This window comes from Ischnura elegans, chromosome 1 (assembly GCF_921293095.1).
Source record: "Ischnura elegans chromosome 1, ioIscEleg1.1, whole genome shotgun sequence".
NCBI lineage: Eukaryota > Metazoa > Arthropoda > Insecta > Odonata > Coenagrionidae > Ischnura > Ischnura elegans.
In genome coordinates, this window is record NC_060246.1 from 113987996 (window position 1) to 114015659 (window position 27664).

The 27664-nt window shown below is 39.2% G+C and overlaps 1 protein-coding gene across 1 annotated transcript in view; it reads right to left on the bottom strand.

Moving 5' to 3' along the window:
• Positions 1-22278, bottom strand: part of LOC124168341 (carbonic anhydrase 2-like) — a 35369-nt gene extending 13091 nt beyond the window's left edge. The window contains exons 1-3 of the mRNA XM_046546524.1: positions 22085-22278; positions 19128-19229; positions 422-466 (exon numbers count right to left, since the gene is read on the bottom strand). Coding sequence (XP_046402480.1) covers positions 422-466; positions 19128-19229; positions 22085-22199 — 262 coding nt within the window. The 5' untranslated portion in view covers positions 22200-22278. The remainder of the gene's footprint in view (positions 1-421; positions 467-19127; positions 19230-22084) is intronic.
• Between the last annotated feature and the right edge of the window lie 5386 nt (positions 22279-27664).

Genomic DNA, 27664 nt, shown 5'->3' on the forward strand with positions numbered 1-27664 from the left:
GAAATAAGCGCAAAACGAGAGGTTAAATTATAATAATAATTAATCAAAAAGATTTTAACGTAATAAATTTTAAGGGTGAAGGCAAAATGCACTATCAATCACTCCCATCCAGAGTAGGATTTAGCAACCTTTCACTGCCAACGGTTCGCATGAATATGTTAAGATGACCATGTGGGACGGAAATATCTGTATTTTCACGAGACATTTTCATAATTGAGAACCTAATGTACTAAGTTTAAGCAATAATGTCACAATGATGTGAAGCGGAAAATTAATCTTTAACTATACATGCGGGCCGTGAGTTTCCAATATCGACGTGTCTTAAGAGCCACACTAAAATGATATTTCCTCACCTCGAAGCAATGGTAAAATGGCTTAGGAATAAGAAAGTACATGTTATTTTAATAAATATGTTTCTTACCTGAAGGACCAGGAAATACAATGGTGTCTGAAGAAGGTTTACCACCTGTCAAAAGAAAAATAAAAGCATTAAAATATAGGAAGAAAAATATTATAAATTTCACATTGATAACTTTCATCGACCGTGTAAACGATATCAAATCGTACAGATAACGGGAATCTTGTACAAAACACAATCTTAGGGTGCGATTCATAGACGACACTGAAATCTACATTTACATAATACCCTGCAAGCAACCGATAAGGTGCTTGGCAGGGGGTGACCAATCACCAACATGTAGCATGCAAGAGGACCGCCACATGCACACCGCACGGTCATAGAAATATTACGCATACTAGCAAAATATACATGCTTGTTCATAAAAAAAACTTGCTAATGGTTAGTAATTCCTAGAGAAAATACATACAAGGTTAGAACTATGAAAAAAAACATGCAATGAATGATCCAAGCGAGCGACGCCATTAATCCTATCAATTGAGACAACGCTGCTATCCTTAATAGTACGAGGGAAGAATGACATTTTAAATCTCCCTGTTTTGCAGTCTATTTCTTTTATTTTATTCTCATGATCACGTCTACTATAGTACGATGGTAAACGAAGGATGTGATTCACGTCATCTGAGAAAATATCTTCTTCGAATTTCCTAAGGAAGTTATGTATAAGCCTATACTTCGATCTACACTCCTGTAAAGATTCCCATCCTAACTCGTGTAAACGCTGCACTTTTTGTCGTAACAACCCATCACAAATCTGCCCGCCCTTCGCTGTTACTCGATTGATTTCAGCTATTAGTCCTACTTCGAAAGGGTCCCACATGCTAGCAGCATATTCTAAGTGAGGCCTCACTAGAGCCAGGTAGCTTATTTCTTTCACATTTTTTGGGCATTTACCGAGAATTCTTTTTACAAATCCAAGTTTACGGTTAGCTTTCCCGCATACTTCACGCATGTGTTCACGAAAGATCCCGGGCAATAGTGACCCCCCTAGTGGAATCCCGTAAGCGGTGTAGCTCCTCCTTGAAGATACATCCTTTTCCCAAAAATTGATCACCATACACTTTTCAAGATTTAATTCTAACTCCCAAGTACTGCTCCAGCCATTTATGGCAACGAGGCCTTTTTCTATCGCTATGGTTGTAAACTTCTCGGTATACAACTACAAGATCTGCGAAGAGGAGGATTTTGCTCGTGACCACGGTGGTAATATCATTAACAACACGGAAATGGCTCACTTTACAAAGTCTCTCTTAACGGTAAAGTGAGACTTTATCTAAAGTACGTAGCACAGTCGTCTAAAGGCTCTTACTTTGTTAAGTGGAACTTTAGCTGGTAAAGTCTCGATTTCGCATTGAAATTTTGAGTGTTAGCAATGAACGCTGCGTAAAAGTGAACAAAAAGTTGACACATGATTTTAATTGCACAGTTGTTTACTGGTTTCTGGCGAGTGGGTTTCCGTGTTGTATTGTGCGAAGATTGTATTAAGCTGCATTTCCTCCTCCTCACATATTTTGTGCAAATGCGAATGACAACTTCATTGTTTAAAGTTTTTCCCTACTAACTTTTTGTTAGGTAATAAAACAGTTGGCTGAATGGAAACTAACTTTTAATTAGCTTCACGCGATGGAAATGCTCTTAGATGTTTCCAGCGCAGTAAAATTTCAAATGCTGACATTTTCACGTCATTTTATGACCACCTTGTATGTTTACCTGCACACGGTTGTTTACCCAACATTTTAGTCGAAGTTTGATGTTATACGTTCATAGAAGTTGAATGAAATAGTTCACTTATCTCGCTTTAATTTGAAACTGTACCGATTAACTTGAAGATTAACCAATCAATGGTACCGTCTGGTGTTTGTATATTTTTAAGGGAGAATGGCTGCGTATTGAATTCTTTTATGTTCAGTAATATTTTAATTCTTGGAATGTTGACGAACGTGGCTATATGCTAAAGGAATGGACACCTAAGAATACCTACGTCATAAAAACGTATAAATTCATGGCCACGCAATAAAACAAGTTTAACGTGAGAATAGATTTATATAAATAAATTTCCTAGTCTACTCGAAATGATGCCTCGACATATGTGAATACCTTACCCCAAGTATCCATTCAAGAATTTTGTAGTAAAAAATTTAATGAAGTCTCGGATGTTGAGTAAAGAAAATTTTATAACAATGCCACATCTTCGAGAAAATGCTATTTGCTGCAGGTAATATGGCTATGAATTAATTTTTTAATGTTTCCTGTATGTTTTAATTCATTATTGCTACCATTCATGATGAGATCTTATATCGTCATTGTTAGCATTCAAATGCAAAGTCGAAAAACGAAACAGAAACACGCTAGTGTTGCTAGCATATAGCCATATAAACACGCTAGTGTTTCTGTTTCGTTTTTCGAAATAATAGCTAAAATAACAGAAACAGGATAATGCTAACCGTGATATGGAGGCATGTTGAAAGAGTACATTACAAAATTATGGAATCAAAACGCTTAAAATACGATGCAACGTATTGAAACTTGCATTTGGCTGGCAAAGGGACCAAGTCTTTGCTTACAAATACCATGGACGCCCAAATAAAGAGAATTTCGCTATCATTTCAAGTATCTTCAAGGGAAATTCTAGAATATAAAGATGTTAATAACCTAAGAATTTAATAATTAGCTTGTATTCAAAATCAACATAAATTATGCCAACCTGTTCAACGACTTACTGTGCTGTAATTATCAAGTAATCATAAAAATTTCCTAGGAAGTATAACGACCGATAGTGTTCAACCGTAGAATTTCAGTAATGGATCATCTCCATCGATACTGACTCGGTATATATTCAAGGAAAAGAGACGGATTTCACGGAGGTCCGGTATCTTTCATCTACATCTACATCTACAAATTACCCTGCGAGCCACCTCTAGGGTGTTTGGCAGGGGGTGATCAATCACCAGCATGCAGCATGCATTTGGACTCCAACATGCACACCACACCGTCCAAGAAACGTCCCGTATAATAACAAACTATACTACTATATGCTGTTAGAAATAGAATATAGAATAGAAATTCAGAAACATGCAGTAAGTTTTACATAGGTTAGTAGGCTACACTACAAGTCATGCAATCTATTTACGCGTTCTATTGCTGCCGTTATAATCTCTTATTGATCGTGGAAAAAATGACATTCGGAATCTGTCTGTTCTGCAATCTATCTCTCTTATTTTATTTATATGATCTGATCTTCCGTAGTACGTTGGCGTCCGCAAGATATGGTTAACTTCGTCAGAAAAGACACTGCTCTTGAATATATCTAAAAGGTTTAGTCTATTTTTCAATCTACGGTCCGACAGAGATTCCCATCCGAGTTTATGTAAGAGGTCAGTTACACTAACAAGACTATCGTAACGACCTTTCACATACCTGGCAGCTCTTCTTTGCACGCGTTCTAACTCTGTTATTAAGCCTTTTTCATGAGGGTCCCAAACACTGGCAGCGTATTCCAAATGTGGTCTAACGAGGGAAAAGTAGCTAATTTCTCTCACTTTGTCGTCGCACTTTCCTAATATTCTTTTAACAAAACCCATTTTACGATTAGCTTGACCGGTTATTTCTCGAATATGTTTATTCCACGATAGATCATTATCGAGTCTAACCCCTAGATATTTCACAGATTCAACTGCCTTTAACTGCGTGCCCCGAATGACATAGTTACGCTGTAGGGAGTTATTCTTCTTCCAGAAATTCATTACGACGCATTTTTCCAAATTTAATTCTAACTGCCAAGCATCGCACCAAGCTTGGATAGCAGCAAGGTCATCCGTTAGTTCATCTATATCTTTGCTGGAACGAATTTTTCTGTAAACTACAGCGTCGTCTGCAAATAATCGTAACTTACTCTGCACTACTTCGCCAATGTCGTTTATATAAAGAAGGAATAGAAGTGGGCCAATGACACTACCCTGAGGAACGCCAGAAGTCACTCTAACCTCATTGGAGACTGCACCGTCTAATACTACTCTTTGGACGCGGTCGCTCAAAAATTCTCTAATCCAGGAAATGACATCTTCGTCTAGACCATAAGATTTCAGTTTTATTATTAACTTTCCGTGGGGTACTTTATCAAATGCCTTTTTGAAATCAAGAAAAATCGCGTCTACTGGAATGTTGTCTTCCCCGGAGACTAAAATATCGTGGGCGAAAAGCGCTATCTGAGTTTCGCACGATCTGCTTTTCCTGAATCCATGTTGATTTCCCATTAATAAGTTTTGCGCGTCTAGGTGTTTCATTACCGAGCTGACTACGATGTGTTCAAGGACTTTGCAAGAGATGGACGTTAAAGATATCGGCCTGTAATTAGATGGCTGTTCCTTGTCTCCACTTTTAAATATAGGCGTTACATTAGCGATTTTCCAGTCATTAGGTACTTCGTGTTGCTTGATGGATTTACTGAATATTAACTGCAAGTAGGGGGCAAGTTCTGAGGCTAGTTCTTTATATACGCGAGAAGGGATTTCGTCTGGACCAGGTGATTTATTTGGACTAAGCGATTTCAATATATTTTCTATTCCGAGCGTACTAATGTCAATAGCTGGCATCTTATGTACACAGGGATTGTCATCGGTCTCGGGTGAGTTTTCGGAAGGCTCCGTGAACACGCTCTTAAAGTAGGAATTTAATAAATTGGCTTTATCGTAACTGCTTGTCAACAAATCTCCATTGTCGTTTCTCAGCGAACATACGGTAGATCGTTTACCTTGAACTTCCCTAACATATGACCAAAATGCTTTTGGGTTATCCTGTAACTGCTCTACTAGTGTTTTTCTTTTAAAATTCGTGAACGCATTCCTGAACGCTTCCTTCGTGGCGGCTTTAGTCATCCTATATTTTTTAATTATTAGCTCGCGTTCATTAGCGGATAAATCCGTGCTGACTTTTTTCATTTTAGCATGACACGCTCTCTGTCGCCTCAATGATTTTCTCCCTTCCGCGTCGTACCATCTCGGTTCGCTGCCTTCTTTTACTATTTTACTAGGGATGTAGCTATTTATTCCCGAAGTTACGAGCGAAAGAAAAGCTTTCCAAGTATTCTCTACATTTAACTTTAATACTGATTCTTGAAACTCGGGGAAAGCATTTTTCATATGACTCTTAAACCCATCAAAATTAGCTCTTTTAAAAATGAAAACTTTACGCTCTTTTTTAAAGTTTACAGCGGTATTTAGAGAAAACTTTGCAGTTACTACCCTATGGTCACTTATTTCTTCGACAGTGCCAACGTTTATTACCTGATGTGGTATATTTGTCGCTAATAAATCAAGAATATTTTCTCCTCTGTTTGGTGCGGATGCTATTTGAAACAATGAATTAGATGTGAAAGTGTGTAATAAAGCCTCGCAGATCACTTTATCCCTCCCACCAGGAATGAAGCTATAAGTCTCCCAATCTATAGAAGGTACGTTGAAATCTCCACCCACAATCAAGTTTCTTTCAGGATACTTGGATGCTACGCTGTTTATTTGATTTTGAAAATCCAACATTGACGTTATATCTGAGTTAGGTGGTCTGTAATACGAACATAATAAAATAGTTTTGAATTTTGGACATTTAATTAAACACCACACAGATTCAACGCTGGTCTCAGTTACGGTTATCGCTTGGCTGACGATTGAATTCTTTACAGCTATAAAAACTCCGCCCCCAACTCGATTAATTCTATCTTTCCGATAAACAGTGAACGATTTTGGGAAGATCTCATTGTCTGAATCATCATCTGTTAGCCAACTTTCTGTTCCAAAAATGACGTTACACTTCGTACTATGAATTAAATGGTGGAATTCGGGAATCTTATTTCTTAAACTACGGCAATTAACCACAGCCACGATTAAAACTTCGGAAGTAGTAATATTGCGATTCGGGAATAATTCTGATTTGCTTTTGTCGAATAGACTATTCACAGGCTCTATACCGCTGATAAATGGAAATGCATGTCTTATTGACACACTATCAAAATGACTTGAGCCTTGACTGCCTTTGAACGTGTTGCTCGACTGACGCTTCTCGTGCTTAAATGTAATACCTGAGACGCTGATTTTTCTCTCTACTTCTCTATTCTCATTTCTGGAAGAATCTTTGTCTGTGAAAAGTTTTGAACTTACCCCTTTATTTTTCAACCCACTAATATATCTACACTCTGCCCTACTCTCTACTCTAAAAAAGACCTACAGTGCTCAAATATGCTACTCGCTACACGACTAGCCGACTCGGCCGTGTAATGGACTCCCGAACGGTTCAGAGGGATCCGACGCGATCGGATTGCCGGCCTAAGGTCCACGAAGGAGGCTCCGATGTCCGTGCAGAAAACATAGAAACCAGTTCATGAAACACGTCTGTCTGCTGCTGTGTTCAAACCAAAAAATTAATTCCTATGAATTTCCGTAACCCAAAATATCTTCACGTGGTGTAAAATACCAGAATTATAGCAGTATCCGGTACGATATAGAACATTTAAATCATATTTCAACTTCAACTACAGCCGGTACGGCCATATTTATTCATCCGTAAGGGACACTTTAGCCTTAAAGTGAGCTCCGGTTAGGCACATTACGGTTAAGTGACGATTTGGCCATTTGCTTCTGAAGTGGCGTTTATGAAACGGAGAAAGCAGACTTCAGCCCATCTAAAGTATACTTTAGCTTAAAGTGCCGTCTATGAATCGCACCCTTCAATACAATTGGTCATTTGGGGCGCAAGGATGGTGGCAAAACGTCACGGGAGGTTCAGCACATTGGAAAGGTATAGGAAAAGGACGTCATTAGGAAAATCCCTTCATAATGACTATTTAAGGAATTTCCGATGTGTCTAAGGCGTCTCTAAATGCGGCTGGCGAGGGGGGGACGAGCGCGACTTCCAGGAAAGAGGAAAGCTAGGAAGACGGGGGTCCAATCCGTATTCCGCGCATTGTATGACCGTCAGAAAAGCTCGGAAAAAGGTCAACTAATTAGTAAAGCTGTATTCTGCAAATGACCAGTAGCTGGTTGTTCCGAGCGGGTGCGGGGGCTGTGCGTGGGATATTCCTGCTACTTAGGTGCAATGACGTAATGCGGAGTTGGGATTTACCCTGAATAATGATATTTTATACAGTTTCGTCAAAAAATATAACTCATTTACTTGGAGAGAGGAGAATTTCGAGGGGGAAACTTATAAGCAAATCGCATGAATCGAAAGAAACGAGATTTCATTCTGGACTTTGGGGATAGCATGTTCGCAATTTCGCAAAATCCCACACTTTAACACAGGGGCGAATTTTGAAAACTGGCAGGTAATGATAAACAAAAACGTCCCATCCTGGCGTAATGATAAAATATAAATATTAACCTCCTTTGCTGCGGAACAAAATAAGTATGTAAACAAAGCAATAGAGGTAATACCGTGCGCTGTAAACAACAATGAAGATCTGGGTAGGGAAAGAGAGGGTCCCGAATAACTTCACTCTGGAGGGAGCAATCACCATAGACTTTAAAGAGGGTCTAGATAGCTCACGGAAAGGGTAAAATCAAAAACGCACGTATTATTCCTTTAAACTAAACAACTTGCGCTAGGATGTACGGTGAAGTGAAAAGTGAGAATTATTCCAAAGTGGAATGAGGCGCTATTTTCACAACAGGCTTCTTTATTCAAAACTATTTTATTATGTTCGTATTACAGACCACCTAACTCAGATATAACGTCAATGTTGGATTTTCAAAATCAAATAAACAGCGTAGCATCCAAGTATCCTGAAAGAAACTTGATTGTGGGTGGAGATTTCAACGTACCTTCTATAGATTGGGAGACTTATAGCTTCATTCCTGGTGGGAGGGATAAAGTGATCTGCGAGGCTTTATTACACACTTTCACATCTAATTCATTGTTTCAAATAGCATCCGCACCGAACAGAGGAGAAAATATTCTTGATTTATTAGCGACAAATATACCACATCAGGTAATAAACGTTGGCACTGTCGAAGGAATAAGTGACCATAGGGTAGTAACTGCAAAGTTTTCTCTAAATACCGCTGTAAACTTTAAAAAAGAGCGTAAAGTTTTCATTTTTAAAAGAGCTAATTTTGATGGGTTTAAGAGTCATATGAAAAATGCTTTCCCCGAGTTTCAAGAATCAGTATTAAAGTTAAATGTAGAGAATACTTGGAAAGCTTTTCTTTCGCTCGTAACTTCGGGAATAAATAGCTACATCCCTAGTAAAATAGTAAAAGAAGGCAGCGAACCGAGATGGTACGACGCGGAAGTGAGAAAATCATTGAGGCGACAGAGAGCGTGTCATGCTAAAATGAAAAAAGTCAGCACGGATTTATCCGCTAATGAACGCGAGCTAATAATTAAAAAATATAGGATGACTAAAGCCGCCACGAAGGAAGCGTTCAGGAATGCGTTCACGAATTTTAAAAGAAAAACACTAGTAGAGCAGTTACAGGATAACCCAAAAGCATTTTGGTCATATGTTAGGGAAGTTCAAGGTAAACGATCTACCGTATGTTCGCTGAGAAACGACAATGGAGATGTGTTGACAAGCAGTTACGATAAAGCCAATTTATTAAATTCCTACTTTAAGAGCGTGTTCACGGAGCCTTCCGAAAACTCACCCGAGACCGATGACAATCCCTGTATTCATAAGATGCCAGCTATTGACATTAGTACGCTCGGAATAGAAAATATATTGAAATCGCTTAGTCCAAATAAATCACCTGGTCCAGACGAAATCCCTTCTCGCGTATATAAAGAACTAGCCTCAGAACTTGCCACCTACTTGCAGTTAATATTCAGTAAATCCATCAAGCAACACGAAGTACCTAATGACTGGAAAATCGCTAATGTAACGCCTATATTTAAAAGTGGAGACAAGGAACAGCCATCTAATTACAGGCCGATATCTTTAACGTCCATCTCTTGCAAAGTCCTTGAACACATCGTAGTCAGCTCGGTAATGAAACACCTAGACGCGCAAAACTTATTAATGGGAAATCAACATGGATTCAGGAAAAGCAGATCGTGCGAAACTCAGTTAGCGCTTTTCGCCCACGATATTTTAGTCTCCGGGGAAGACAACATTCCAGTAGACGCGATTTTTCTTGATTTCAAAAAGGCATTTGATAAAGTACCCCACGGAAAGTTAATATTAAAACTGAAATCTTATGGTCTAGACGAAGATGTCATTTCCTGGATTAGAGAATTTTTGAGCGACCGCGTCCAAAGAGTAGTATTAGACGGTGCAGTCTCCAATGAGGTTAGAGTGACTTCTGGCGTTCCTCAGGGTAGTGTCATTGGCCCACTCCTATTCCTTCTTTATATAAACGACATTGGCGAAGTAGTGCAGAGTAAGTTACGATTATTTGCAGACGACGCTGTAGTTTACAGAGAAATTCGTTCCAGTAAAGATATAGATGAACTAACGAATGACCTTGCTGCTATCCAAGCTTGGTGCGATGCTTGGCAGTTAGAATTAAATTTGGAAAAATGCGTCGTAATGAATTTCTGGAAGAAGAATAACTCCCTACAGCGTAACTTTGTCATTCGGGGCGCGCAGTTAAAGGCAGTTGAATCTGTGAAATATCTAGGGGTTAGACTCAATAATGATCTATCGTGGAATAAACATATTGGAGAAATAACCGGTCAAGCTAATCGTAAAATGGGTTTTGTTAAAAGAATATTAGGAAAGTGCGACGACAAAGTGAGAGAAATTAGCTACTTTTCCCTCGTTAGACCACATTTGGAATACGCTGCCAGTGTTTGGGACCCTCATGAAAAAGGCTTAATAACGGAGTTAGAACGCGTGCAAAGAAGAGCTGCCAGGTATGTGAAAGGTCGTTACGATAGTCTTGTTAGTGTAACTGACCTCTTACATAAACTCGGATGGGAATCTCTGTCGGACCGTAGATTGAAAAATAGACTAAACCTTTTAGATAAATTCAAGAGCAGTGTCTTTTCTGACGAAGTTAACCATATCTTGCGGACGCCAACGTACTACGGAAGATCAGATCATATAAATAAAATAAGAGAGATAGATTGCAGAACAGACAGATTCCGAATGTCATTTTTTCCACGATCAATAAGAGATTATAACGGCAGCAATAGAACGCGTAAATAGATTGCATGACTTGTAGTGTAGCCTACTAACCTATGTAAAACTTACTGCATGTTTCTGAATTTCTATTCTATATTCTATTTCTAACAGCATATAGTAGTATAGTTTGTTATTATACGTCACGTTTCTTGGACGGTGTGGTGTGCATGTGGGAGTCCAAATGCATGCTGCATGCTGGTGATTGATCACCCCCTGCCAAACACCCTAGAGGTGGCTCGCAGGGTAATTTGTAGATGTAGATGTATTGTCCATAACAAAGTTTTCATCTCCACCACCCTGGTAACCCCAGCCAAATCCGGAAAACGCCGTGTGACCCTAACAATTTACCAACACGACAGGGGGAAATGCGGCTCGCTTACTAAAAATAGTTCCCCCGGTTGAACCTGAGGACCATTTTGCAGCCATTTTTCTCGGGGCTGTAATGTATGCAAATATTCCTTCGACCACCTTCGCCGAAAGTTGTTATTTATTTGCTCCACAAGTTTCCACCGAGCGGATAAAGTAGTCGATTCTTGACTTCGAAGGCCAGCATCGGGCAAGTGTAGGATTTGTAGAACAAGTGACGAAATGTCCAGGCGTCGAGAAATATATTTCGGAAGGGTCTGCTGATATTATAACTAACTGTCTCGAATTTAATACCTCTTATATCCCACAAAAGAATGTAAAATACACTTTAAAATTTAAAGCATGTCCATAAATTATTCTGGGGAGGTGGAACTTGACTTTCTTGGTTTATTACTAGTCATTCGGTTGCTTATAGTAGCGGTTCCCAAACTTTTTCTTTCCGCGACCCATTTTAGCTCATTCTTTTTAGCCGCGACCCCCTAAAAATGGTCGTCCAAGTTTAAGTACGTTGTTCACCATATTATTAGTATCTCGCGACCCCTTTTCGAACGGCCTACGACCCCCACTTTGGGAACCGCTGGCTTATAGGAACTGATTTTATTCCCGCCTCCCACAAACCTCCGAAATAAGAGCGACCGGGGGATTAGACTTTCATTCTATCCCAGCATCCGAGGACATTTCTTACTTATAGGTCGCTGAACAAATATGCTTATACAGCTCCGTCATGCAGCGATAGGCTCCTAAGAAGTTAGTTTGACAAGCGGAATGAATAGTCGAAAGAATTCCCCAGCGGCAAACAAATGATTGAGCGAGTCGAGAGGGACGTAGCAATATTTAAATGCAAGACCTTCGTGCAAAAACAAACAAATAGACCAAGATAATTTAACCGACAAGAAACCGGTTTTCGGGGTTATTACATGTACATTAGGGCGGATCGGAAAAATCGATTTTTTTCAAATCCATCTGGCCCAATGAAAAAAAGTTGTGGGACCGATCAAAAATAAGGCCTGAAAAATTTGAGTTCTCTAGGTGAACCCCTGACCCTCGCTCAAATGCGATTTAGGGGGGGAAGGTCGAAATTCAAAAATTGTAATATTTTATGGTCATTCTCTATAGATTTTGCCGAGTTACTGTCCTTCTAAGACAAATATTTGGTGCATTTTGACGTATCTGCCACCGTTTAGCCACAAAATGCCTATTTTGAGTCCGCGAAGAAAATATTCCAACGCCCACGCAGCGTCGCGGAAACAAGAGCGGCTGGCCGATCCCTTCCCCTCCCCGCTCGCTTCTCCCCCTCCCACGCCTCGAGTGCAGCAAAATTCATCCCGCGTGTGCTTCTAGCAGGGCGTTCATCTTGAATAATGTAAATCGGAAGATGGTAGAAAGTAAAAAAGGATGCGTTGTGAGACGACTTGTCCCTTATTTGGCGCTTCGTCGGCGTTAAACAAATCGATATTACCAACACTTAGAGAAGTGATGAAATATTTTTAGATCCGAGAACGCAGGAAAGGAGCCTACGGTCTATGAAGAGGCCTCTCGAGTGGCTGTGAAGGTGTGCGAACTTCGGATATATGCTTCTATTCCGGTATTGTCCGACAGCTGTGACTAAATGGATTTTGGGTGCAGGCCACTCGCGTCCTCTCCCCGCTCGCCTCTACCGCGCCCCAAATGCACCAAAATTCACACCAAGTGCTTCGTTAGTCTAACTAATATTTGATGTTTCGGCTTCGTCTTTGAGGGAACAATCACGATAGAATTACTCAATTATCTGCTTTCCAGTCTATATTTCTTATGTCAGTGTCATTCCTCGAATTTCGCTTTTGTCAACAAAGTTTTGGTGAATTCTTTCACGAATATCTCGTCCGCATGTATAATAAAAAGAATTCAAACTATATGCTTCACGACCCCTTATTATATATATATATATATATATTTTTTTTTAAATCACGAGATGTGGGTCATTTAAAAAAAAATAAATAAATATATAAATAAAAAGAATATTTAACTTCAAATTTGAACATTCATCAATACACTTTTAAATTTCCACAGCGCTAACGTCAGATGTAACCGGAGGTACCGTGATCTATCTCCAATATATCATCAGTGGGTAGTCCTTTACGTCTATATTAAAATCCAGCAATTAACAAAATCTCGGATTGGTCGTCAAACGCATCCTTGCAACAACGCAAATTGGGTCCCTAAATTGCCCTCCCAATGTTAATGTCGCAAATCTAAGTCAACTTAGTGGAAATAGCAAGACCACTGTAAGGAATGAAATATGATTTGATGCTTTCCCGGCGAATAATGTGGGTACACTCTTCTCGGGATTCAACATAATTTATCCCTGAGATTGAGTCCCTAGTCGGAGCTTGAAACGTTGCCCATTATGGAAGAATTAACCCGGTGAAAATCCCGAGAAGAGTTTACCCACACTACAAGGGATGTTGGAATTATGCTTGCAGCAGAGGGATGATGCCTCCTTTTCGGCGGTACTCACTTGGTTCCATCACATTCAAATCATTTTTAATTTTGTTCATCTAGTTTTTACTCTGAAAGGAATCGAGAACCGCAGATTTTATAACTTTTGAATTAGCAATCCTCCTACGGGGGAGGCAGACCCCCAAAAGTGGGTCCCTGTTTCTTCAACTAACACCACACATTTCCCTCTACACTTGCATTGATAATTCTTCTTGCCTTTTTTCATCAGACAAAAGTATAGTCTTTCACCCCATTAAAATGTAGCCCTTTGATGACACCCTTTGAAACCTCTCTTTTCGTATTCACAATAATTAGCATCTTTTTCTGTATACGTAAGTAATTCTTGCAAACCACCTTGGATGTATCTTACGAAGTTACTATTTTTGCGTCAGCTAAAGTTGCGAGGACGATCACTGCTGTTGCTTGGTTCTAGCATATACCTCTATCACAGTTGCCCGATGCATTTTCCTCGCAGAAGTTCCAGTTTACGTTTAGTCCTTAATGCTTATGTCATGAGGAACGTAGAGAAACAAATCGGCAGATACCTCGTAAGTTTAATTTTCTTCGGATGAATTGATGAAGATAATTTTTGATACTATTTACCCATACAAGACTTGACGATGTTGACTCAACGCTCTCCGACGATTCCATTTTTTTCCTCAGTTGCCGAGTTTCATTAGGATTCAATCCAGCAGCCATCATCTTTCGTTTCGTCCGCTTATCTCTCAAAATACTTCTTCATTAGGGAGGAACCTTTTGCTCTTTCTTGCACTTAAACGCAAAAATATCGCATAATTCTGATTCTTACGGTGTGTCTCGGCTCACGGAGCAATATCTGGTACACGTCACCAAATTACATGAAACGCGCGGTACGTATTAAAAGTGACACTACCTTTCATTTCAATACGTCGTACTTCCATTATATCACACCCGAATCGGTCGAATTAACAAAGTTTGGATTTTCGACGGATTCTCCTGTCGTGGGTTCCATATTTTTCATAAAAGGTATATCTTTCACATACATATTGGAATCTTTCAGTCATTAAGCAATGGAACGCTTTTCAGCCACCGAAATTGATATCGCAGTCAATCAGATATCCTTCCATTCAAAGAGCCTCTCCTTTCTTTCGCGGCAAAACCCAAAGTCTGTTACCACACTCATTTCAATGTGCTCCATGTCTCTTTGTTGGCGACTACGGGGAGAACAGGTACCTTACACTCTAAAAACTGATACTATGTTGCAGCTACTGAGATTACAGCGCACAGTGGTCTGAAATCGAAAAAAGCTGGACAAAAGTCCAAAATGACGTTTTTTGAGATAGAGACTTCATACTTGGCTTAAATACGTATAAATGATTACCAACTATAGATGTATGTGCCATTTTACATCAATACGATCCGTTACTGAGATACAGTGGCCCAAACATGACCAACTTTTTAAAAACACGCGCGGTCTCGTTTTTCTTCAGAAACCTTTAAATTTAAGCAGGTGGTGTTGCATTGGCATGATTTTTATGGAATAAAAAACGCAATATTCCAATGAATTGATGTTTTTCCTATACTTTCCATGAATTTTGAAGATTTTGGTTCTCATGTGACTGGTTTTACAACGCAAAATGGCGGACCCGTTTTTCACGTGAAATTTGACATAAAGTAGACATTATCTTTCGTTTACGAAATATATAACTCAGGAAATTCACATCACGGTGTAAAGTAGAGATTTCTTAAGAATACTAAGCAGAAATCTTGGAAAAAAATCTGCGACGAAGGTAATGAGAGCGATTTTTCGATCGCGAGCCAAGGCTGAGCTACACGCCGCGGGACCCTGAGGCTCGGTAACCGAGGTCGATGTTTCAAGTTTTTTGAAACTTTATTCTTGAAAATCGTCATTTTAAGCACATAACCTAGTCATTAATGACCTAAAACACTATATTGATGACATTAGCAAGGATTTTGGATCGACCGAATTGACCATTTAACGCGTTACTCGAGTGGAAATGCTTGGGATTGGATATTTGTCGGAACCATTCCACGTATAAGAAACATGCTTCGGGTATTGAATTTGGGTTAAAAGATTGAGTTGGCATGCTAAAGAGAGAGAAAAACAAAATGTTTTCCCGAAATGCAACTACCGTTACCCTTTTCCATTTCCAACCTCGCCGTGGTGGGTCGCGCGTTTTATGACGACGCAGGTATTTAACAGATTCTTCCTCAAGGGTTTTTCCCTTTTCTCTACAAAAATACGTTTCAACTTGCAGTATCAGTGCGAAGAAGTGCCGTGTTAGTTCTCTTAATGTCGTGTCGTTCAGTAGTTCGATAGTCAAGTTCGTTTTGCCTATTGATATGTTTCGGGATTTGCTGATTATCTATCTTTTCACGGAGTTTGACGGCGCAGTGATTTTCCAGCCTGAATTTTGTAAGGTGAGTTTTTTATTCCTTCCATTTCAAAGATGAGTTTGTTTTAGTACATTTTCAATGAATCTTTTAATTACTTATGAATTCTTACTATGTTTGCCTCTCAGTAACCATGACAATCATGATGCGTGTTCTCAAACATATATTTCTAATTTTCAATTCACCTCGCAGAGTTTCGAGTGCTTTTTGACGTACTAATGGATTCTAACTATGTTACTCGTTTTGAGTTTCATAAAGAATTATTAGAAACGAAGGGAATGACATCAGGATAAAAAATACACTTGTTGGATTTTTTGTAGCGGAGATTAAATGTTGAGAGCTACGAGTCTGCTTTTGAAGGTGTCCGTGAATTACTTAAGTTGAGATTCTGGTCTTATTACGAAAAAATGTGGAGACAATATTGCTGGAACAGTAAAAGATTTTATTGCTACATATTCGGATCAACAGCTATGGAGATGAATGATTTGAAGGCAATATAGAACCGACTTGTAGGTGTGACAAAATATTCTTTTGGATTATCAACCTCAAATTGCTACATCCGATTTTTGTAATGTGTGCTACACATATAGTACAGGATAATTAAAAAAATTGTTGGTAAGAAAGAATACAACAAAGCTGGAATCCAGTTCAATGATGAAAATGCCTTCTAATTACGGCCAACATTCTTTACATGCCCGAGGATATCTGAAAACACTCCTTATAGAGAGAAAAGTTAGATTTCAGAATGCTTTTAGAGGAAGGATGAGGTTACTGTTGATATTCCACTGTCTGTATCAGAGAACACGAATGACGGCAACACCGCAAGGCGTTTCTTCGATTCCCCAGATTTGGCCGCTGATTTGAAGGGATATTGAGTAAATGTAGACTGCAATAGGATATGTACACCATGCACTGTAAAGCAAATGTAACATTCACGCATGTTTGCATATGAAATGGCTAAATACTTCATCTAAATTATATGTTTTCATAGGAAAGTGTAATGTACCATCAGAAGAAAATTAATTCTTCATAATTACAGGTATCAATGTTGACCTAATCAAACATTTTTCCATCATTCTGAGGGCAATATCAAGTGGCATAACTCTAAATTATACAGCTTTCTCGAACTACTGCCAGAGAACTGCGGAGTTATTCACTAAGATGTATCCCTGGTATTATATATACTTACGAGTAAGTACCTATACATACTTACTCTATGGTATTACATAACAACCACGGTACATAAGGTGCTTCCGCATATAAGTAATTTTACAAAAGAGTTGACTCTTCCTACGGGACAATTATCTGAAGAGGCATTAGAAGCCCAGAATAAGGACATGCGTAAATTCTGCCCGAGATTCAACAGAAAGCACTCCAGAGAGGCCACGAATGAAGACCTTTTCAAACGACTGTTATTAACGTCTGATTCACTTCTTTACACCATCCGTTGAAACGTATTTTTGTAGAGAAAAGGGAAAAACCCTTGAGGAAGAATCTTTTAAATACCTGCGTCGTCATAAAACGCGCGACCCACCACGGCGAGGTTGGAAATGGAAAAGGGTAACGGTAGTTGCATTTCGGGAAAACATTTTGTTTTTCTCTCTCTTTAGCATGCCAACTCAATCTTTTAACCCAAATTCAATACCCGAAGCATGTTTCTTATACGTGGAATGGTTCCGACAAATATCCAATCCCAAGCATTTCCACTCGAGTAACGCGTTAAATGGTCAATTCGGTCGATCCAAAATCCTTGCTAATGTCATCAATATAGTGTTTTAGGTCATTAATGACTAGGTTATGTGCTTAAAATGACGATTTTAAGAATAAAGTTTCAAAAAACTTGAAACATCGACCTCGGTTACCGAGCCTCAGGGTCCCGCGGCGTGTAGCTCAACCTTGGCTCGCGATCGAAAAATCGCTCTCATTACCTTCGTCGCAGATTTTTTTCCAAGATTTCTGCTTAGTATTCTTAAGAAATCTCTACTTTACACCGTGATGTGAATTTCCTGAGTTATATATTTCGTAAACGAAAGATAATGTCTACTTTATGTCAAATTTCACGTGAAAAACGGGTCCGCCATTTTGCGTTGTAAAACCAGTCACATGAGAACCAAAATCTTCAAAATTCATGGAAAGTATAGGAAAAACATCAATTCATTGGAATATTGCGTTTTTTATTCCATAAAAATCATGCCAATGCAACACCACCTGCTTAAATTTAAAGGTTTCTGAAGAAAAACGAGACCGCGCGTGTTTTTAAAAAGTTGGTCATGTTTGGGCCACTGTATCTCAGTAACGGATCGTATTGATGTAAAATGGCACATACATCTATAGTTGGTAATCATTTATACGTATTTAAGCCAAGTATGAAGTCTCTATCTCAAAAAACGTCATTTTGGACTTTTGTCCAGCTTTTTTCGATTTCAGACCACTGTGCAGCGCCTCCATTGGATTGTCATCCGGTTCTGAGCTATCCTGCGAATTTCAGCGCTCTAGTTAATCACTAAATGGACGAAATTGGAGTTGCAAGATTTTGCCCGGAAGAACAAACAAGAAAGCGAGTATAATAAAACATAGTAAAAAAATAGTCATTGCTGCACGCACTGCCTTTCCCCGTCGGAGAAGAGCTTGAATATTCCTTGTGGGGAGCTTCAAAATCGCAATAAAATAACCGTATATTTGTATACAATTGATAACGTATTTCCAAAGATACGGAAGACTAGCCAATTAAAAAGGCGTCAAAATTAAACTTACATGGGCGACCGTTGTCTAGAAAACATTGTTTCATAAATAATACAATAACAATTGTTATAATTGCGTGAGACGTATGAAACTTAAGTATAGTGCCAAAAAAACCTTATTCCACAACACATAAATTTTGTGAGGAGAGTAATGCGCGCTTAACGTTGGCCAATGTTTAAATTTCAGGTTTACTGAGAAAGGCTTACAAAACCGGTACTTTTTTAGTTAATGCACTAATATATATTTCTAGTTAGTACGGAAAAAACTTTGCAGCCTATTGAATCAACGCGCAATGTAACAAGGACATTAATGTAATCAATATCATGAATATAGCTGAAAGGGTAGCTATGGTGTGGTTAAATAGCTATGGTTTTTATAAGTGTTGAAACTCGAATATCAATACGTTTTGGTACGGACAGTACGGGCAATCACATTTGACCATATTTCATCCCAATTATTTCGGTGGATATCGTTCTTCGTCTTATTCACATAAACACAAATGACCATTTTTTGCTTCACTTTAGGTTTTGGGGAATCACAATCTTTGAATAACATACAACATGAGCATTGGGCGAATTGATACATCATTACGTTACAAATACATTAGCTACTTACGGATACTTGTAAGAAAATCTTCGATCTCTTTGGTCGGGAAAACAAAATTTTGTCTCCTCAGTCGACGGCTGCTCTCCGACATCCACCTCTTCTGCCTTCCTTCTGCAAACAATTATTTGATGCGTTATACACCAGTAAAATAGCACCGTAAGTGTTCATGAAAAATAAACATAGGTCACACAACAATTAAGCATGAGTCAAGCCGAATGAGCTTTCATATTTAGATAAATTTCACATCCATGTAAGCACGTTACTACGGCTACCAGAGCTCTTAAATATGAATAGCGAATAGTTATTAATTATCGCATGACTACTCCTGGACTGGTCTTTCTTCAAGACATACTATATTTGAAATTATCGATTATTATCTAAGTAATCTACCGATCATTGTAGGTTTACATAAGAATTTTGCCGGTCACCCCAGACTGTCACCCTTCCTAAATTGGAGATCCCTCTGTGATTCACAAAAAGGCCCACCCCCATTCGTTCTATCTCAAACTCCTATTCTCTCCCTACCCCTTCCACGCTCACTTTACATTTTCCCACTAGAAGTGCTATCAACACCCCCTCCCCGCTTCGAATTCGCTCCAATCAAATCTTCTGTCTCCTCCGTATCTCACCTAGAAGCTGCTTCTCCTCACACACCACGCCTAGCACTTCGCCCCACTCTTTCCTCCGTCCAATTCACCTTCTCCACACCCACACACCGAAAGCCGCCAGTCTTTTCTCGTCCTCTTCCCTTAGTGCCCCATGTTTCTGCACCGTCAAACTCGACAATCATGATAAGATTGTTCGCTAAACATTTCAGATACCGTCTTAAAAATTTTCAGGATAACTGCATTTAAAAAAATAAAATTTTATCTCCGTATTTTCTCGAAGGTAGAATTTTACACATCAAGTACAGGCATGTGTTCTGAAAATAGAAAAACGTCCTGAATCCGAAAATGACATTTTTAGCGGCGGAAAAGCCGGCAAATTAAATGAAAAACGAAAACCTTTTTTTTTCAATAAAAAGTGATAATATGGGCATTCAAAATGTTCGTAATGCCAAACTCAGAGGTGCAAATATTTTCCAAATTGGATGTAAAATAAGCTCATTATCACGCATCACAAGTCGGGACAACGTTTTGGAAATGGACCGCCTTCGGCGCGGCTGCCGCCTCACGCTACCCAACCTACCCCCTAGCTCTGTGGGTCGTACGGCGAATTAGCCAAATTGCGATATCTATTCACTCGGATATGATATAATGTAGGAGTCATTTATTCACACACAATGACCTAACCCACCTTGGCGTATTTTTATTTCGTGGATCGACCGTACTCGCGTGCGATTCATATTTCACTTGTTGTACATTCGATAGAAAAAACATTTTCACCACTGACTTTGCAATAAAAATTACGGACGTTGTTCTGAAAAGAAAAAAAATCGAAAAAAGACGCACGCCTCGAAACTGCATAGTTACCTCAGTTATTTTTTACAAATACTACAAGGGGTAGGGGTCTTGATGGTTATTACGGAGCTTGCTCTAAGTTTCTCTTTCTTCTCGAAATAACTGGAAGTTATGGTGAACTTGTCGAATGCCTTTGGTCCCTGTCAATTTTTTTCATGTTTACTTACTTTGACCTAATTATACTAGTTTCGAAATATGAGGCGGGTACACCCAAAAGAACATCGCTGGGCATCACGGGCCTTGAAAGTGTGGACCAATTGACAAGAAAAATTGACAAGGATTCAGAAAACATGATAGCCTACGTTTTAAACAAGTAAGTAAGTTGTCACGAAAAATATAAAAACGAGTGTGCGAAAGGCGGTCATTTGTAATACGCTCAATCACCTCTGGACAGATAAATAATCAAGTTATGGCATGTGTTGACGATTTCAAAGGTGTTAGGTACACGCATAATGCGGTACTATCTTGATGCATGCGCGCAGTAACTCCACGTATCTTCGCAATATGGTTTGAAGGAGGTAATAGCCTTTTGTTCAATTGTCCAACGGTGATTTTCGTTCGCAAAGAATATGCAGTCCCATAACCACGATATTCCATGATGAATAAATGAGCGAAAGATATTATTTCCTACTTTACGATAGAATGCAGGGTTGCGTCAAGTTCATCCACGAGCCACTGTGGTTTTTGACAACTTGCGGTTGGTGGCAGGAAGAACGACATCCGGACGCTGCCTCAACAGGTAACGCGCATGCGGAAGGACGGAAAGGATGTTGGGTATATGCATTACGAGTTGCCCAAGACAAAAGAATGACTAATCCTCGAACCACGAAAATCACCGTTGGATAATTGACCAAAAGGCTATTACCTCCTTCAAACCACACTGAAAAGATACGTCGAGTTACTGCGCGCATGCATCAAGATAGTACCGCATTCTTTTCATACACTTCACTAAAATGTTACCAGATACAGGCATGACCAACAGTGTACTCTCAACATACAACTGCATAAAATAAATATAATCCGATCATAGATATTACGAAAAATCGCCCAAACGGAAGGTTAAAACTTAACTTCTTACTTAACACGTGACAAGTAGGTGGATGGAGGTTAGCACACACATCAGAGTTGTAGACGCCTTTTTACATAACTAAATTCGTGGAAGTAAACTGATCCACACTAACACCTTTCATTTCAATCGCTGAAATTCAATTGAAGACGAAATAAATGCCCCGTGTGAAGCAAGGGAAAAAGGTATTAAGTAACAATTTCATCCGCTTTGAAGCAATTAGGAAATACTTCGTAAACTTCCACAGGATGCACACGATGATTAACTACACGACCATGGTTTCTTCGAACAGCCTATATCATACGGAGAATCATGATTGTTTTTGGTTCAAAATGAATAACAGATTCCACCATATTTTCGCCAGATACAATCTTAATTTCATCACAAATTCAAGCGTTTAGTACTCGATAAGTCCGTGCAGTTATAACTGAATCTCTGACCTCTGGCAAACCGGGATCCCGAGTATTCCGGCCTGAACAGCTGATCGTCGACCGCGGGAAACACAAGGGGAGAAGCAGAAGCCGCGTAGAGGACGAAGACGAGGGCTTTGAGCATGATGACGCTGTATCAGGAGCAAGGAGAGGCTTCCACCGGTGCGGTCACAGGTCGCATGGGCAAGTGCGAATCTTCCTCCATGCCTCTTCGTCTTTCTGGACAACGGCGGAGGGGGAGGGAGGGGTAGGTGGGGAGGGGAAAGGCACGCCCCTCCGCATCCCTCTGCTCCCCGTGCGAATGGAGGAACGGGACAAACGAAGAGGGCGGTCTCCCACTCGGGGACCTCAAGAAACCACGTGGATGGGTCAGCTTGGAGGTACGCGCCGCCGACCTTCCGGGGCACGCCTCGGAGATATCCCCGAAAAAAACTGAAAATCGCGTTTCAATCATTTCAAGATTACGATCAAAATTAAAGCCCTGGAATACGGTGGAAAATCGTATAGTAAAGAGAGCTCGCAAGTTCCACAACAAATTTGAAGTATCTCGTGCGAGATATCTGTCATTTAATAATAATAATAAAAATAATGAGAATTATTACTTCATACATTTCAATTACAAAATAACATTTCAATCACAAATGTAGAGTAATTTTAGGTAGCCTTCAAGGAGAACATTTTTAATGGCTACCATCAAATAATCATGCATTATGCTTTTGCTGAAAGATACATATTGCACGCGTACATGGCTATCTATTAACTGTGTAAGTGCGTACCTGAAATCTACTTACAGACAGTTTATTTATAACTAATTTATATCAATTTTTACAACAATATATGCTCTACACTCGATTAGGTGAGAAGCCGATAATATGTATTTTCCATAAAAAAATGATGGAACAGTTCCACTTCATCTAACCAGAGAAAACCAATTTCATGGTAAAAAACACATTTTTTGCATTTCTAACGTATATTCTTTATTTTGAAGAAAATAAACATTCTCAAAAAAACATACCTACTATCATAGAATAAAATGAAATTACTTTGTTTTATTCCAGACTTTATTTTAAATAGCACGACCCGGGTTTCAGCATCTAATGCTATCATAATCAACCTGATGATAGCATTAGATGCTGAAACCCGGGTCATGCTATTTAAAATAAAGTGTGGAATAGAACAAAGTAATTTCATTTTATTCTATGATGAAGTAATTCCACAAAGTAACGCCTGAGACCGTGTCTTATAACATACCTAGTAATTGATAGCGTCACTGGGAATTGATTATAGCTGTAGTGAGTGGAATCGGTGGATATGAGTTCGGCTATTTGCGTATCATTCTATAACAGGATAAAGAAGTAAATGAAACAGAGCGAAGAGATGCGGATTTGAACTCAACTGCTTTCAATCGCTAATGCTATAATATTTCCGTTCGATTTGTTTTTGCAAATTTATGTTATTATTTGTATTTGAATATTGCTATTGATGAGTTTGATTCCTTGGTTGTGCGCCGCAAATCACTCAGTTTTTGGTAGAATTCACGAATTCAATGGGAGTGTTCAACCGTTGGGCAGTTCTGGAGCTATTCGCATGAACCGCCAAAACAAACTTTTCGCTCCGGTTATAGCAAATAGTTTTTTTATTGAACAGAGTTATAGAGCTCCCAGAAATAACGCCGGAACATATCTGACGGCTTAACCTTGCCCAATCGTAGGATTCGAGAATTATTTTAGTTATTGCCGCAATTTATTCTACGTAGTACATTTTACGAATACCACAGAGGCCTGTCTACCCCCCCAAAATTGGAATTCTCCTTTCAAATTAACACCAACGAAATTTGCCACGGAAAAAATCATTTGATGTAACCGCGATTCGAACCCGAAAATCCCGATTGCTGGTCGAGTATCATCTATACCATCAAGCCGAAAATAAGGTTTTTTCCTTTTTCAGTCGCATTAAGGCCTCCTCTATTCTATTCTACCTCTTACTCCTCTTCACTTTCTCCCACTTCACACGTCACTCATTCCTATAACGCGGTTTTAACATCCCCTGAACCGTAGAGTTTAATTACGATACAAAGCTCCACTAGGGAGCAGTTGCCGCTTAGGGTACGATCATAGTGAGGAGGTATGAAGTGGAGAGAGAGGTCGCGGTACCTCGAGGTAACACGAATGCATTGTGTGTAGGCCTCGCGGTACGATAACGGGCACGCGCATAGTTAGCAGGTCGAGGTAGAGGTGTACTTCGCAGTTCACCAGGAGGTAGCGCGAGACTACTTTCAAAGACAAACGACTTTGTCTTTTACAGCGGAGTGCCTCGAGGTACACTCGGATTCAAAAGTATTTTTAAAAAAATGGAGAGGAGCCACTTTCGCCGCAGTTTGGATATTGAGTTTCGGTATTTTCTATTGAACCAGTGGGAGGGAAATTTTAAATCTAGCGGATAAACCAAAGTGTAACATGTGCGGCGAAGTATGGAATGCAATTCATGACATCATGAGCTGTGAAAAAAAATGACCGAGAATGGAAAGCAATAAAAGTGATTTGCCAACAATGGGATAACTTCGGATGAAAAGCACCTGACGTAAATCTTAGCCTACTAAATTTTAAATTATTCCCTAATTGGAAAATAACATACTGGCAAGCCTAATTATTGAATACATTACATGCAAAATAGGAAAAAAAATCAAAATAAAATATTTCTATCTGTATAAAGCAAAAATGATGTGGTGACGACAAAAAAATATAAGAGCCTGGTTGTTGCAGTACCTATCTTTAATAATGTATGAAAAATGTAAATAATATACGTGGATCCTTAGGCTGATCTTTGTTTTTCTCCTTTTCAACAAAAAAATTTAAGTTGTTTTTATCAATACAGGTTCGTGTAATAAAATGTATATTTCGTTGTTGTCACAGCGGTTATTTCTCAAGTATGTCTCAAATTTATGTATTAAAAAAACCATTAATTGTAAAATATCCTATGGTAAACAAACCAGAAGGTAAACTGTCACAGTCCAGTGGCTACCGTGGTCGACTTCTCTGCTGAGGTTCTGAAATCGAATCTCACCAGCGGTACTATTTTTTAATATTCCTTTCTACTTACTCTTTTACAGAAAACCCGCTTTTCACATTTATTTTCACGATTTTCACTGAAATTTTCACTTTTTCTGCGTGAGGATTTTTTGTGCTCATGCGGCATGTTGTTTTTTCCCAAATTATCTCTTTGAATTAATTTATTTCCTTGTCACAACACGACGCATTTTTAAGATACACATGTAATTGGATTCCATTTATATTGCAATATGGTATTGTGGACTCTTACAATTCAAGCCTAGTTTTCGAATTGTTGGAAAAGAACCGTTGCAATCCAGATAGAGCGAGCCAGGGAGGGAATGGGTTCTTCTTCCACAGTTGGTGAGGGTCAACCATCTTTTCTGCGAGCGGTCACACATCTAACAAGAGGCTCTTGAGAAGCATCTTGTTGGTAAATTGTGCTTTTTCCATCATGAGAATTATCAATTTTAATCATCAAATAATATAGCTTTTCGGGGTATTTTTCCTACACCGCAGGGTGTTAAAATTTCATCTAATAATGAAATCCGCTTCGAAAACTAAGCATGAATGTGAAATTTAATAAAAGAAGCATACATTCTGTGGAGATCCATTACAAGATATGAAGTGATAATACTTTGGACTTATGCGCATAAAACTTTATTTCACCTGAGTCGACATGTTTCGCTGCACTCCAGCATTACCAAGACTAATAGAAAGACTATCAGGAAGAATGTCCAAGTGCCAAAAGTGCACAAGCTGGCTATCCGCCCGGTGATTTCTGGAATTTCATCCCCGGCGCACAATATTGCCAGAATGTTAAAGTGAAAATTTCAGGAGTATTCTAATTTCAAAAGCACTCATAATGCAAAAAATTCTCTTGCACTAGCCACTAAACTACAGAAAGTGAAAACTCCGAAGAAATGTGTGTTACTGTCATTCCACATAGAGAGCCTTTTCCTAATGTCCCGAAAGAGAAGGCAGCTGAGCCTACAGAGAAAGTGTTGACTCAATTCCAAGCCCTCAAAATATAGTCAAGGAACTGATACATCTCATTAAACTCAGAGTTAACCAGAACTATTTTGTGTTCAATTTTAACTATTACCAACAGGATCATGGATTGGCTAAAGGATCTCCCTCTATCACCCTTACTAGCAGAAATATTTATGAAAATTTAGCATTAAGTTTACAGTAGAATTCCAAGACAATGATAGATTAATTTTCTTGATTTAGCAATATCCATTCATAACTTCGAGTGGTAATAGTACTGGTGCCAAAGGAGTTGCAACAAAATATACGTGGATTAACTCCACACGTCACGAGAAACCGAAACGGCAACTAAGTTCCGACAACGGAGGAGCTTTGCTATTGGATGATTCCATAATAAAACACGTTCCAGTTAACAGTGCTAAAAAACTTATATATCCAGGAATTAGGACGTCTCGCTTTAATCGAAGATGACGACGTACTTCATCAAAACCCAAAAACTGTCGTTTTGAATGTTGGAACTAATGACTTAAGCCAAGCCCGATGTTCTAATTATGCTATGGGCGATATTTATTGCCTCATTCGGAGTGTAAAACGGAAAATCCCTGCATCTCGTGTTGTTGTGAACGGAATTATCTTCCGTAGAGATATGAATCCTAATCTCATTAAAAAGGTGAATAGTGGCATAAAATGGCCTCGTGGTGCCCTAAAGGCCCTGTTTATTGACCCAAACCGGCACCTTAAAAACTCGTGCTTTGGTCGTGATGGTAGTAGTAGTAGAGTTTGCATTTAGGGTGCGTCGACGACTAGGTCATTTTGCACCACTACTGTGTGATTTAATTACAAAAGTTATGTATAAATGTATGTATGCCAGGAGACAAAAGGAGATTTCAACTAGACTATATTTTAGTGAAGCAGAGGTTTAGAAACCAGATAAAGGACTGTAAAAGCTACCCGGGGGCAGATATCGACAGTGATCATAATCTAGTGATGATGAAATGCCATCTGAAATTCAAGAAATTGAAGAAATCAGCAAAGAACACCTGGCAATTAGAGAAACTTAAGGAGCCAAAAAATCAACAGGCCTTTCAAGAAGTAGTGGAGCGCAAGATAGGACTAGATCAGTCTGAAAACTCAGTTGAGAATAACTGGACTACCTTAAGAAGTGGATTTCAGGAGGCCGCTAGAGAAGTTCTAGGGATAAGAAAATGTGTTAAGAAAAAGCCATGGATCACGGATGAAATCCTAGACCTCATTGAAGAAAGGAGAAAGTATAAGAATACGAATACTGAGGAAGGACAGGCTTGCTACAAGAGAATAAGGAACGAGATTTGCCGCCAAGCGAGGAAAGCCAGAGAAGCGTGGATGAGGAACATATGTGAGGACGTACAAAATAACCTCGTAAAAGGGAAAGTGGAAGCGGCCTATAGAATAGTGAGGAACCATTTCAAGGAACGAAACACAAAATGTAACAGCATAAGGGACAGGAATGGAAACATTCTAATTGAAAACGAAGACAAAGCCGAGAGATGGAAGGAATACCTGGAGAAATTAT